The 12,536-nt window shown below is 36.7% G+C and overlaps 1 protein-coding gene and 1 long non-coding RNA gene across 2 annotated transcripts in view; both read left to right on the top strand.

Annotated features, from left to right (window-relative positions):
- The window catches only part of LOC143678814 (uncharacterized), a 461,187-nt gene that overhangs the window by 308,421 nt on the left and 140,230 nt on the right, over positions 1-12,536 (top strand). The gene's annotated exons all lie outside the window — the stretch shown is intronic.
- The window catches only part of RGS5 (regulator of G protein signaling 5), a 58,920-nt gene continuing 55,266 nt past the window's right edge, over positions 8,883-12,536 (top strand). Inside the window, exon 1 of the mRNA XM_077156756.1 lies at positions 8,883-9,164. Coding sequence (XP_077012871.1) covers positions 9,121-9,164 — 44 coding nt within the window. The 5' untranslated portion in view covers positions 8,883-9,120. The remainder of the gene's footprint in view (positions 9,165-12,536) is intronic.

The raw sequence follows: 12,536 nt of genomic DNA, 5'->3' as shown, positions 1-12,536 counted from the left end.
AAATGCTTTCCTCAAGAAAGGATGCTGACTTTTTTCAAGTGCCTTTTCTGCATAAATTGAGATGGTCATGCAGTTTTTCCCCTTTGATTTATTGATGTGGTGTATTACAGTAATTTATTTTCTTATGTGGAACTACCCTTGCATACCTCAAAGGAAACCCACTTGATGATGTATAATTCTTTTAATGTGCTGCTGAATTCGGTTTGCTAATATTTTGTTGTGGATTTTTGCATCTATATTCATTAAAGAGATTGGTTTGTAATTTTCTTTTCTTGTATCTTTTTATGGCTTTGGTATTAGGGTGATGTTGGCTTCATAAAATGAGTTAGGTAAATTTCACTCCAATTTTTTTGAAGAGTATGAGCAGGATTGGTTCTAATTATTTCTTGAATGCTTGGTAGAATTCACACGTGAAGTTATCTGGTCTTGTACTCTTTTTGTTGGAAGGTTTTTGATGACAGATTCAATCTTTTTATTGTGAATGGTTCATTGAGATCTTTTATTTCTTCATGAGTCAATGTTGGTTGGTTCTGTTTTTCTAGGAAGTTGTCCTTTTCATCTAAGTAGTCTAGTTTGCTAGCATATACTTGCTCATAGTATCCTCTTATTAATGCCTTTATTTCTACACAGTCAGTAGTGATGGCCCCCTTCTCACTTCTGATTTTATTTATTTGCATCCTTTTTCTTTTTTTTCTTTGTTAGCCTATCTAAGAGTCCATTAATTATACTAATTTTTCTCAAAGAACCAGCTACTGGCTTTGTTAGTTCTGTTTCTCAATTTCATTTATTTCTGCTTTAGTCTTTGTTATTTCTTCCCTTCTGTTTGCATTGAGATTAGTTTGCTGTTCTTTCTCTAGTTCCTCCAGATGAGAAGTTAAGTCTTTGATTTTTACTTTTTTTTTTTATTATAGATATTTAGGGCAGTAAATTTCCCTCTCAGCACTGCTGCATCCCAGAATTTTTGATATGTTGTGTCCTCATTTTCATTTGCCTCAAGATATTTACTGATTTCTCTTGAACTTATTCCTTGACCCACCAATTGTTTAAGAGTGTGTTGTTTAACCTCCATCTATTTGTGAATTTTCCAACCTTCCAACTATTATTGATTTACAACTTCTTTCCATTGTGATCTGACAAAGTGTTTTGTTTAATTTCAATCTTTTAAAATGTATTGAGACTTGCTTTGTGACACAACGTGTGGTCTATCATGGAGAATGATCAATGAGCACTTGAGAAAAATGCATATCCTGCTGTTGTAGGGTGCAATGTTCTGTAGATATTTGTTAAGTCTAGTTCATTATCAGTACTATTCAGTATCTTTTTCTTTATTGATACTCTGTCTAATGTTCTTTCCATTGATGAGAGTGGTATACTGAAAACCACTTTTTGGATGATGTCATTCAATTTCCTGAGACCCAATCATATTTTTCCATTATTTTCCCTATCCGTTTTTCATCTCTTCTATTGTGACATTCATCTCCATAACTTCTGCCATTTGTTTTTGCAAGCTTTTGAGTTCTTCTTTCTAGTTACCCAGTGGCATCCTTATACCCTTCAGATCTTTGCCACATTTTCCTTCAACTAGTTGAATTGATTTAGAAGATATTTTGAACATATTTAATTAGTTGCTTCGACTCCTGTATCTCATTTAAAATGTTAGTGTGTTCTTTTGAGCCATATCTTCATGCTTCCTAGTGTGAATTGTGATTTTTTTTTTTCTGGTGTCTAGGCATCTGATTTTCTTGATTAATTTATTATGGAGGTCATATTCTCTCTTTTGCATTGAGTTTTCTTGTTGGTTGGCTTTGTTCTCTAACTGTTCTTTAACATTTAGGTCCACTATTCTAGACCTCTGACAAAGCTTCTGTTTAACTGATTAGAATTTTTCAGCTCTTGTATTTCTGGTTCTTGCCCTACCTATTGGAAGTTTGCTGAAGTTTTCTTGTTTTGAGTATGCAGTTGTTTCACCCCCAGGAAAAAGCTCCCTCTTCCCTCTTCATCCTCATGGACTATTGATGTGTTGTTTGTTTTGTTTTTGCCTCTCTATATTTTAAGCACTCATTTCATTTCCTCTAGCAACTTTTACTTTTACCTGGAGGTCTGGCTCAAGGAGGATGGTCTCCCTGGAGAGGATTGATCCCAGGCAGATTTTCCCAGACAAGACAGGCCTAGGACTCATGAAGGTGTTATGATCAGTTCCCCAAGGATGCGTTCCCGAAGGATGCGGTCCAGTATGGTGTCAGCCTTTCCTGTGAAGCCTCTTAATTCTGTCCAGCCAAGTAGATGGCACTTGGCAGCCTGCTGCTTCCCACAAGCATAAAGTGGTACTGTGCCTTTAATTGTCAGCAGACCCCATTCTTTCCAGGTATATGGTTGAGACAGAGGCTGAGGCTGAAGCTGGGCTTAAATTGTTTCTGTTTTCCAGCTCCTGGGGGGTCTGAATTGTGTAAATAACAGTTACCACTTGTGCTGGGCCTTGCTCCCCTCTCTTTTTCTTGGCAGGGGCAAAGAAGCCAGTCTACAGCTCCCTGTTCTCTGTAGGCTGGAGACATTACCGGACTCTCAAACAGACCCCCTTGCCCCCATGCTGGGAACATGTTTGAAACAGGTTGGTGCTTTTTGTAGGTTGAAATTACTGCTGATATCCCAGCCCCTGGATTCTAAATTCTTTGGAATAGAACCACCATGTGTGCTGGGCCCTGCACCCCACCCCCTTTCTTGGGGAAGATATGTCCTTTTGGGAATTATCTCCTTCACCTAGTTAGTTATCTTCTCTCTCAGCCATTCCTTAATTTCACCCTTGCCTGGAGCAAGACTGAAGACTGAGAATGTCTGCTGCTTTCTTTAATGGGCTGCTAAAAAAAAATCCTTCTCAGACCCTGCTCCCCAAGTTCATCAATTAAGAGCCAGAGTTAGTACCCAGTTCTAGTTTCTCGAGACACAGTCCTTTTCTAGTATTCTGAGCTCAGCCAACTCCAGACTCTTTTCTTTTCTTTTTTTTTTCCATCAACCTAGACTCTGGGGCTGCTATAGCTATCCCAGTTTCTTTCTTGTGTGCTTTGTAGATTTATCTGTTTTGGGAGCTGGTATTCGGCAGCCCAAATTAATAATATAATCCACAAATGGAGCTCAGTTGAGCTTTCCTTCTCTTGTTCCTAGTTAAGAGGGCTTCTGTTTCCTACTGGGGAGACTGTGAGACAGCCTGCTGTGCCAGTGGGGGAAGCGAACTAGCCTTCACAGTGTGGATGAAGTTACTTAGAGTTCTGTGCTGTGATCTCAGCCCTTCCACTACACCCAGGCTGGTGTGTGATGTGCATCTGATCACAGAAGTCCTCCGAACAGTTGCTCCAGACAGTTCCCGGCTATTTACTCTGAGTCTAGTTTTGTGTCTGCCAGGATTGCTTTCAACTTTTCTTGCATAGGTTTTATTCATTTCTTAAATTTATTCTAAAGTACTTAATCTGCCTTGTTACTATTGGAAATGGGATTCTCTCTACCATTGCATCCTCTGTTATTGTTTCTGTATATTAAGGGTACTGATTACTTGTTAATTGCACATTATAATAACTTACTGAATGCTTTATTGTTTGAGTTCATTTTAACATATATTCTTCAGGATTTTTTTGAGATTTACTATCATATCTTTTGCAAAAACAGATAGTTTCACTTCTTTACCAATTCTTATGACTCTAACTGGTTTCTCTTAATTACATTTTATAATACTTGTTGTACAACATTAAGAAGTGGCAGAGGTAAGGGGCCTACTTTTACCTTGTTCCTGATCTTGGAAATTTTCTAATGTTTCTTCATTAATAAGACACTGATTTTAAGACTAAGGTCTGTAATGTGTGTTAAATTTTGTAAAAGGCTATTAGCTTCCATGGCAGCAATCACATAAATTTTGCCATTTAGATTTATTAATATGGTATATGATATTAATGGATTTACTATATTGAACCAACTTTGCATCCCTAGAATAAATCCCTCATTGTTATGTAATGTTGATTCTGTTTGTTAATATTTTATTTAGTAATTTTGTATTTATATATGAGTGCTACTCATCTATAATTTCCTTTTTTGTATTGCCTTTATAAACTTTAGATATTAACATTAAATGTAATTCATAAAAGAAACTGAGAAGTTTTCTCTCATTTTAAATGTGCTTGAACAATTTATAGGGCACTGGGACTGCCTACTCTTTCAAAATTTGGTTGAACTCCCCAGTGAAATAATCTGGGACTGGCACCTAATATTCTCATTACTTATTCTATGGAAATTGAATTGTTTGAACTTTCTAACTTAAATGTGGTCCATTTTGAAAATATATATTTCCATAGAAATTAAGGTTTCATCTAGGTTTTTAACTGTAAAGAAGTCTCATTAAAAAAAAATCCTCTCTTTCATCAATTATTTCCCCCTTGCCATTTCTTAATTTGTGTATTTGTGCTTTTTCTCTTTTTTGATTAAGTTAGTTTTAGTGGTCTGTCTTTTATTAATCCTGTTTATAAATTACATTTACTGTTTTTCTGCTTTTATCTTTATCATTTCCTTTTTTAGCCTTCCTATTATTGTTCTTTCTAGTTTTTTTAGCTAAATATTTAATGAATTTCTTTTCATGTTTACCAATAAAAATATTTGGTGCTGGGATTTTTTTCTGATCATTATTTTAAATGTATATTGTAGTAATTAGGATATGTTGTGCTTTCACTGTCATTATTTCTTAAACATTCTGTAATTTCAAATTACATTTTTCCTTTTCACTCAAAGGTTGTTTAGTAGAAGTTTTAAAATTTCCAGATAGATGGGCCTTTTTGATTTTGTTAATCACTTCTAATATTATTGCACTGTGATCAGATGCTGTTTTTAAGATTTCTACTTAATAGAACTTACTATGTTTTCTTTGTGAGCTATCGTATGTGCAATTTTGTGAATATTCCATGAGCATCTGATAAAGAAGACATTTTCTATTATCATGGTGTGGAGTTTGACATATGTTTGTCGGAAATACTTTTTGATCATGCAGTTTTGGTCTTCTGTATTTATGCTTAGATCTCTTTCTTATTGTAAGAGTGATAAGATTCATAATAGTAACCTCCTATTATGAATGTGCCTCCATTTGTCATAAAGGTGATTTTTGTGTTATTTAGTAAAAAAAAAAATTATAAATGTAATATTTGCATTGTGAATTGTAGATTTTAAACATTAAAAAATATCTTTTAGGGTGGACCATGGTGGCTCAGCAGGCAGAGTTCTCACCTGCCATGCTGGAGACCCAGTTCATCTCCCGGTGCCTGCCAAGGCCAAAAAAAAAGCTTTTTTTGGTCACGTTCAATATTTTTCCCTTAAATTCTCCTTTAGTCATATATTAGGATCACTGCTCTTGCTTTCTTATTGTTTTCATATGCCCATGATACCTTTGTTCCTCTTTTTATTTTTAATATTTAAAATGAATTTGCTTTAGATATGTTCTTTGTATACAGAGTATAGCTGTATCTTTCTTTGTCAACTTAATAAAAATATTTCTTTTAGTAGGTAAGTTTGTTCATGTTGATTGATATGGCTGTTGTGTTTGGTCTCACCTATCACTTTGTTTTATTAAGTGTACTTTTGTGATGGTTGCTCTTTTTTGTTCTTATGAAATGTGTATTCTTTGCTCTTTAATCTATAATTTGTTTAAAATTTTGGTATTTAGAAGGGTTTGTATTTTTGCCTTAATGGTTACTTTTGCACATACATCCTTTTTAATGGCCTCAGTTCCCAGCTTTCTTCTTTAATCTGTTACAATTTGGCTTATCAGACTCTACTGGTATCCTTTAACTGCCAACAATTGCCTACATAACAATCAATGACTTCATTCTACTTTCCTCCTTTCTCCTCTCAAGTTTGATTTCATTATTTATTTATATGAAGAAATCTTACGTACCAAATAGTAAAACTCTTGAAAAATGGGAATGTACAACTTATAGAGGAAAACAATTCCAACAGCCAAAATAAATATAAAAGATCAAATTCACTAGTAATCAGAACAATACAAATGAAAATAAGGTACTATTTTTGCTGATCATTGGCAAAACGAGAGGGAAATGATATTTATATACATTTCTGGTGGGGTCTAAATTAGTTTGACTACTTTAAGGAACAATTTTGCAGCATTATACCCCATAATCCAATAATGCCACTTTATGAAAAGTAGATTGTTTGTCATAGTAGTCTTTGAACCTGTATGTATTTTAAACAATTTATTGGAAAGAACCAAATCAAGCAACAAGTCAGATGAAGACTTTGCCTCTCTTTGATCTGTGTGTTCTCTGTTAGTCTTCGGGTGAAACTCTCTGCAGCAATAAGGAAGCTTACTTAGCAGCTCAAGTGTGTGTTTTATGCTGTCCACACAGTCCCAAAGACTCCCAGGTTGGCGGTTCTCCCTGCAGTACACCATCACTGGTTGTAAATACGTCTCAATAAATGTATTGCTAATGATAGTTAAAATAAAGACATTTACATATGACTCATTTGAGAAGATGAATGAGAGAGGTTGGAGGGTAAGAGGTGGGAAACTTGAAGTTCCACCATTTCATCTGATAAAAACTTTTAGTTACTCCCATTGCTTCTGGTTCCTTAGCTAATTCCTACCCTTTGTAAAACTACCTAACACTTTGGAGTCTGCACTTCTGTGGTATCTTGCAGGGCAAATAAATGCCTCTTTGGAGTTTACTCTGAATATTTCTTTTGCTTCACTCCTAATCACACCTTTTCATCTTCCATAAAATGGTTGAACTCACTCAGAATTTGATGCCCTGCTTTCCCTTCTCTGATATTACCTTTTTTTACACATTTAGTATCATGTTGAAGGGTGTTTAGGAGGGAAAGAAGTGACAATTGCTCCATTTATTTATTTATTATTTTGTATACTGTATGGCAGGGTCACATTTCATTATCTCTCCATGTGAGTATCCCATTATTGTAGCACCATTTGCTGAATTTTTGTTTGTTTTGCTTGTTTGTTTGTTTTTTGGGGAAGTGCATGGACCAGGAATTGAATCTGCGTCTCCCACATGGTAGGCGAATATTCTACCCACTGAACTACCCTTGTACTCCCTCCATTTATTTTTCAAATTCTAAGTTTATTTTACATGGCCATGCTGTTTTACAAGCTTTCTATCTCTCCCATCCTTGTGAAGTTTCTAAAAAGAAATGTATGTCAGAATTAGTATTTTTTCCTGTTGACTTTCATGTTTGGGTTCTAGTCCATTCTTTAGGGTGGTTGATTCTTGGAAAGTCATGTGAACCCCTTTTAGCCCTTGGGCAATCAGAAACCTGCTTCTACCTTCAGCCTTGACCCGGACAGCACCCTCCATTATTTTACATTAATTTGTTTTTTTCCCCACATTGCTCTTTCCCCAAGCCCTTGGGTGAGAGACAGTGATTTAGGCACTGGTTCCAAGGAGTCTCCTCTACCAGTTTCGTATTCCCTATTAGTCTTATTAAGGAATTAGACAAGGGCAGTGTGCATATCTCTAAGAAGCCACAATTAAATAATTTGCTGGGTTTAAACAGGCAGTAAATGACAAAACTTAGTTGTTTTTAGCTCAAAGAGGGTTTGTCAGAGTCTATGTTCCTGACATTGTGCTAAGAATAGAAGCTCGGGGTGAATATAAGAAGGTCTCCTTGTTGTAAAAAATACATAGTGTAAAGGTGTGGCTTCCCGATCTTTCTGATCATGACCCAGAGTAACACATTTAAATAATGATCTGTGTGTGTATGTTCGCGTATGTGTAAATTGCAACAAAAATTTTTCAGAAAACAATGCTTAGCTTTCTATATACATTGCACCTGGATATTTGTCTATTCTGTTCTCTTCACCTAATTTAAAATATCAGATCCTAATACACCAAATTGATTTTACAAACCCATAATTAGTCTTGGTCAGCAGTTTAAATGGAAATAAAAAATGTCTATACATACAGAGATTTAAAACAATTTCCAATAATTGAGGAATGTATGAGAAAGATCTTAAATTGAAATTCAGAGATTTTCTGATGGATTATGTGATGGTGCCTATTTTTCTCTTGTAATCATGCCTACCCTTTAGGAATTTGTGTTTACACATTCATTTATCAACATAAGGGAGATGAGACACTAATCTTACTTTAGTCACCCAGGCAAGTTTGGGTGGTGTATATATAATTCCTGGCTGATAGGAGGCAGGAAGAAGTTGAAGGGGTAGGGAGGACAAGCCTAGCCCTCGATGGGGGGTGTGCGGGTGGGGATTCCAAAGAATTAACCGAACCCTGAGGCGGGGGCCACCTTGCCCCAGTCATCAAAGGAAAGAAAAACCAAAAGACCCATAACATAATTAGGAAGCTGTGGAGGAAGTATCTAACAGATAGAATCCTGTGTATTATTTTATCTTTTTCTTTTTTCAGCTCTGGCATAATTTCCTGCAGAAAACCTTCCCTGGTGTCCCCGAAGCCTCACAGCTCTGTGGCCCTGCCTCCAACACCCACTTACATTTTATTGACATAATATGTTTTGGGGTGCTGAGAGCAGGGAATACCTCTTTCCTCTATGAATTCTTGGCATCTAGCTGAGTGCCTGGCACAAGGTAAGCATTCAGGTACATGCTCGTTGGACTTCTCTAAATCTCAGTGTCCTCTACTGTGAAACAAACCTGGACTAAGTGATCACTAAGGGCCCTGGCTGCCCTAACAATCTATGACTTTGACAGATCTGAAGTGGCTCCAGGCACTCTGCTTTGTTACATTCCCACATTTTCCTCTGTGGTTGGCCAGAGATAACAAGTTAAAGCAGGAATGATCGGTCCTCGGCCCAGGGTCTAACCCTGCCTGGCCTGGCAAAATAAGCAAGTGAGTGTTTTGATAAAAGCAGTTGAAAGCCTAACACTGAAGCAGCGCCTGCAGCAGGGAAAGAAATCCAGCCTCCACCGCACAGAGAACTGCAATTTCCTCGGAGGCTCTCGATTGGTCCAAAGAGCCACAGGGGCTGGGAAGAGTCTCCATATATTCCTCAGAGTGAAAGACAGCCCAGACAGTTTTGAAGTTTTCAAAGACTCTGCTGTTAAGAATCTTTGCTCAAAGCTGAGGAGCTAAACCACTTGCCAAAATGTGCAAAGGACTTGCAGCTTTGCCCCACTCCTGCCTGGAAAGGTGAGAAATCAAGTTATTTGGGGTTAAGAGACAGCGATGTGGAGACTTTTCACCCAGGAGGATACCCTGAGGCATCAGGGGCCAGTGTAATTTGTTGTTAAATAGAGGTAAAGTGGGTGCTAGGCTGTAGCCTGGGAATTGTCTCTTCTCGGTTAACAGTTAATGGTGCAGAGGTGGACTTCAGCAGCGATTTTGTAACTTGAAAGATACAAGTTAGGAGGTTGCTACCACAGGGAATGTATGATGTTCATACATCATTCTATATTCATGGCATCACTTCTTCAGAAGAGGTGCTTGTTCCAAGTCAAATATATATAGTTAAGAGCTTAGATTCTACTATTAAACGACCTGTTTGAATCCTTGCTCCACTGCTGACTATCCGTGTGGCATTGGACAATTTATTCTCTCTGTATCTCAGTCACTTTTTCTGTGAAATGAAAACATTAAGAGTATCTACTGCATAGGCTGGTTATGAGAATCAAATGAATTAAAGTTGATGAAATGCTCAGAACAGTGGCACATGACAAAACTATATAAATATTAACTTTTATTGATGTACATGGGACAGGAAGGCAGACTTTCAGCGAGATGGAGGGGATTTCTCCTTGCTCTTTGTATCCTGACCCCATTAGATAGAAGTAACAGAACTGCGACACTGAGGTCCTTTATGTGCTAGCATTCTTTCTTAGGTAAATGGAGCTACCCTTCTGAGGCTTCCTGGTTATCCTTAGGATGGGAAATATTCTGCAGGGAACCTGGGGTGTCTAGGCTAAAATAAATAGAAGAAAAGAATAGATCTGACTTGTCTGAAAATTTTGCCCAACAATCCTACCTAATAAAGAGAGATAGGGATGTTTCTCCTCTTCTCGTTTGCTAACAATGGATTTTATTAAATTTAGCCTAATTCCTCATTATTTGAAGGAAACAAGATTGACCTTTATGCAATCTAATTCCATCCCTGAAGACACTAACAATGCTTGTCAAAGATGGTTGTGTTGTTTACGGGCCACCTATGACTTCTGCTATCTCTTATGAGCTTAGGTTCTCCTTTTTAATGGCTTTTGCCCTAGAAATAACCTCAAAATGATTTTTAAAGACATAACATTGTAGCATAGGAATTTGTACTTTCCTAGTGATTGAAAATAAAGCCTACCCTTAATCGCTGTGGTCAAAAGCACAGATTGTTTTAAAAGATGCATATCGTAGCAGGTGAACAGTGGTGGTTAGATGTATCTATGGGGCGATGTGGTGCATTGGGCCAGCCTTGGGAAGAAGGATTGGTTTTAGTGCTGGATACGGTTTCTCTAAGCCTATCGCTATCTCTTACCTATTCGGAGAAGAGGCTGAGAAAAAGGACAAAGCAAGAGGGAGGGAAGAAGCACCCACAATTCCTTAAATATAAGGTGAGACATAACGATTCCCTTTTACATCTCTTGTAACTATGAGAATTGCAACTTGATTTGCTTAACAACTTTAATAGATGTCTATAGTCCAATTATTATTTGAAAGTATTCTATACGCTCATGCAGTAGATGCATCTCACCAAATTAATTGAACACAACTTTAGAATGATTGTAGCATCAGTCTGCCAGGTATTATGGGATGTTATGACATGCTACCTGTAGCCTATTCAGTATCAATAAATATTTATTGGAAGTTTGCTAGTTGTAACTAATTTTCCTCTTTATGTTCTTATAAATATGTATAATGTTCAGTGAGACATGTGGATAGGACATTTCTTTCATTCATTCCTATTGTTTTATATCTGATTCATATAAACATTAATATTAAAATATTCTATGCCTCTTTTAATGCACAGTAAATTCTTATGCTCCAGGATATAACTAATGTTCATGCAGAATATTAAAGAGTAGTTGAGGAGCAAACTTTTCTGCATAGATTGCCTGAACCTTATGATTTACTGGAAATTGGTAGAATCCTATAATTATTGCCCTAGTATGTATTTTTTCATGATATGTTACCATTGCAAATGCAGTTATATTTCCAATTACAAGGCTGCCTGTGAGTCGGGTTATGGAAAAATGGAGTTGTGGAGCTGTATAGCTGTTAGCACGTACTCGTGGAAAGGATCATTGATCAAGTAACTAAGATTGTCTATTTAAAGGGACCAATGATACATGAATAAATGTTTCCCAACCTGCCTTCCTAGCTTCTCACCATCATTGCCTCCACAGGTTCCCCACCTCTTCATTTCTTCTTTCCGTACTATAAAAGAAATATAGGTATGCCTTGATGCTTAGAAAAATAGGTGTTTAAAAAATTATTCTAAATTAAATCAGGGCAACATATATGTATTACAAAATGAGTTTGCTCTTAATGGAAAGTTCTGCTGAAGAGATAAATTACAATTTATTTTTCACATTGGAATTCAAATTCAATTTACAATAATCAGATTAACGTGTTTTCATGCATCATAGTGGAAAGAGCACTGGTTAAGGAGTAAGGGGCAAACTCGTTTTGTCATTATCTTTATTTGTGACTTTGAGCAAGTTACTTCATTTCCCTAGCACTTCATTTTTTATTTAATAAATGAAAGTTGGATTCGATGATCTCTAACATCCTTTCCAGCCATAGCATAGTTTAAATGAAATGAGATGCACTTGGGTTTACTGACTAGAGAGAGATGCGATGCAAAGGAACTTTTTCTTAATTTATTTTTTTCTAGAAGTTTGGGAGTACAAGTGTCGAATAGTAACCACTAAGGAGCCAGGCAACGCTGTGCTGAAACCATTGGGCTGTTGTAGAAGTAACCTACACAGTCTATAAGAAGGGTAATTTACTTCATGTAAGAACTTTGCTCCTAAAAGATATCCATTTTTGTCAATGTTTAGGGAAGCATTAAGCCAGAGTCCACTTTGACATATTTGTAGAGAGCTGTTGCTCATTCATTTATTTAGATGTTTAACACTCTTGCGCATTAAAATTTAGAGTAGGACCTCAGAAAATACTTTTATATATTTAAAGAGACAAATAATCCAAACATTTGGGCAAAGATTGGCTGCCACCGCACAATTTCTACCCTCTCACCCATTGAAACTGTGCTAAATGATGGTGTTTAAGTGGCCTCTTCCACAGTCCATGGAGAGGGAAAGAACTGAGTCAAATGAAAGTCTTATTATTATGAGTGATTTTCAATTTTGAACTTTAAGCTTCTTTTTTTTTTTTTTGTATACTGTATGGTCCCATTTCATTTTTTTCCATATGACTATCCCCCATTATTTGTTGAATTTGGTTTTTTTGGGGGGGGTTGGGGGAAAAGTGCATGGCCTGGGAATCGAGCCTGGGTCTACCTCATGGCAGGTGAGAATTCTACCACCGAACTACCCTTGAACCGCCTGAATTTCAGGCTCC

Source organism: Tamandua tetradactyla, chromosome 4 (assembly GCF_023851605.1).
Source record: "Tamandua tetradactyla isolate mTamTet1 chromosome 4, mTamTet1.pri, whole genome shotgun sequence".
Lineage (NCBI taxonomy): Eukaryota > Metazoa > Chordata > Mammalia > Pilosa > Myrmecophagidae > Tamandua > Tamandua tetradactyla.
Note: the sequence above shows the minus strand (reverse complement) of the source record. Positions and strands in the feature narration are given on the sequence as shown.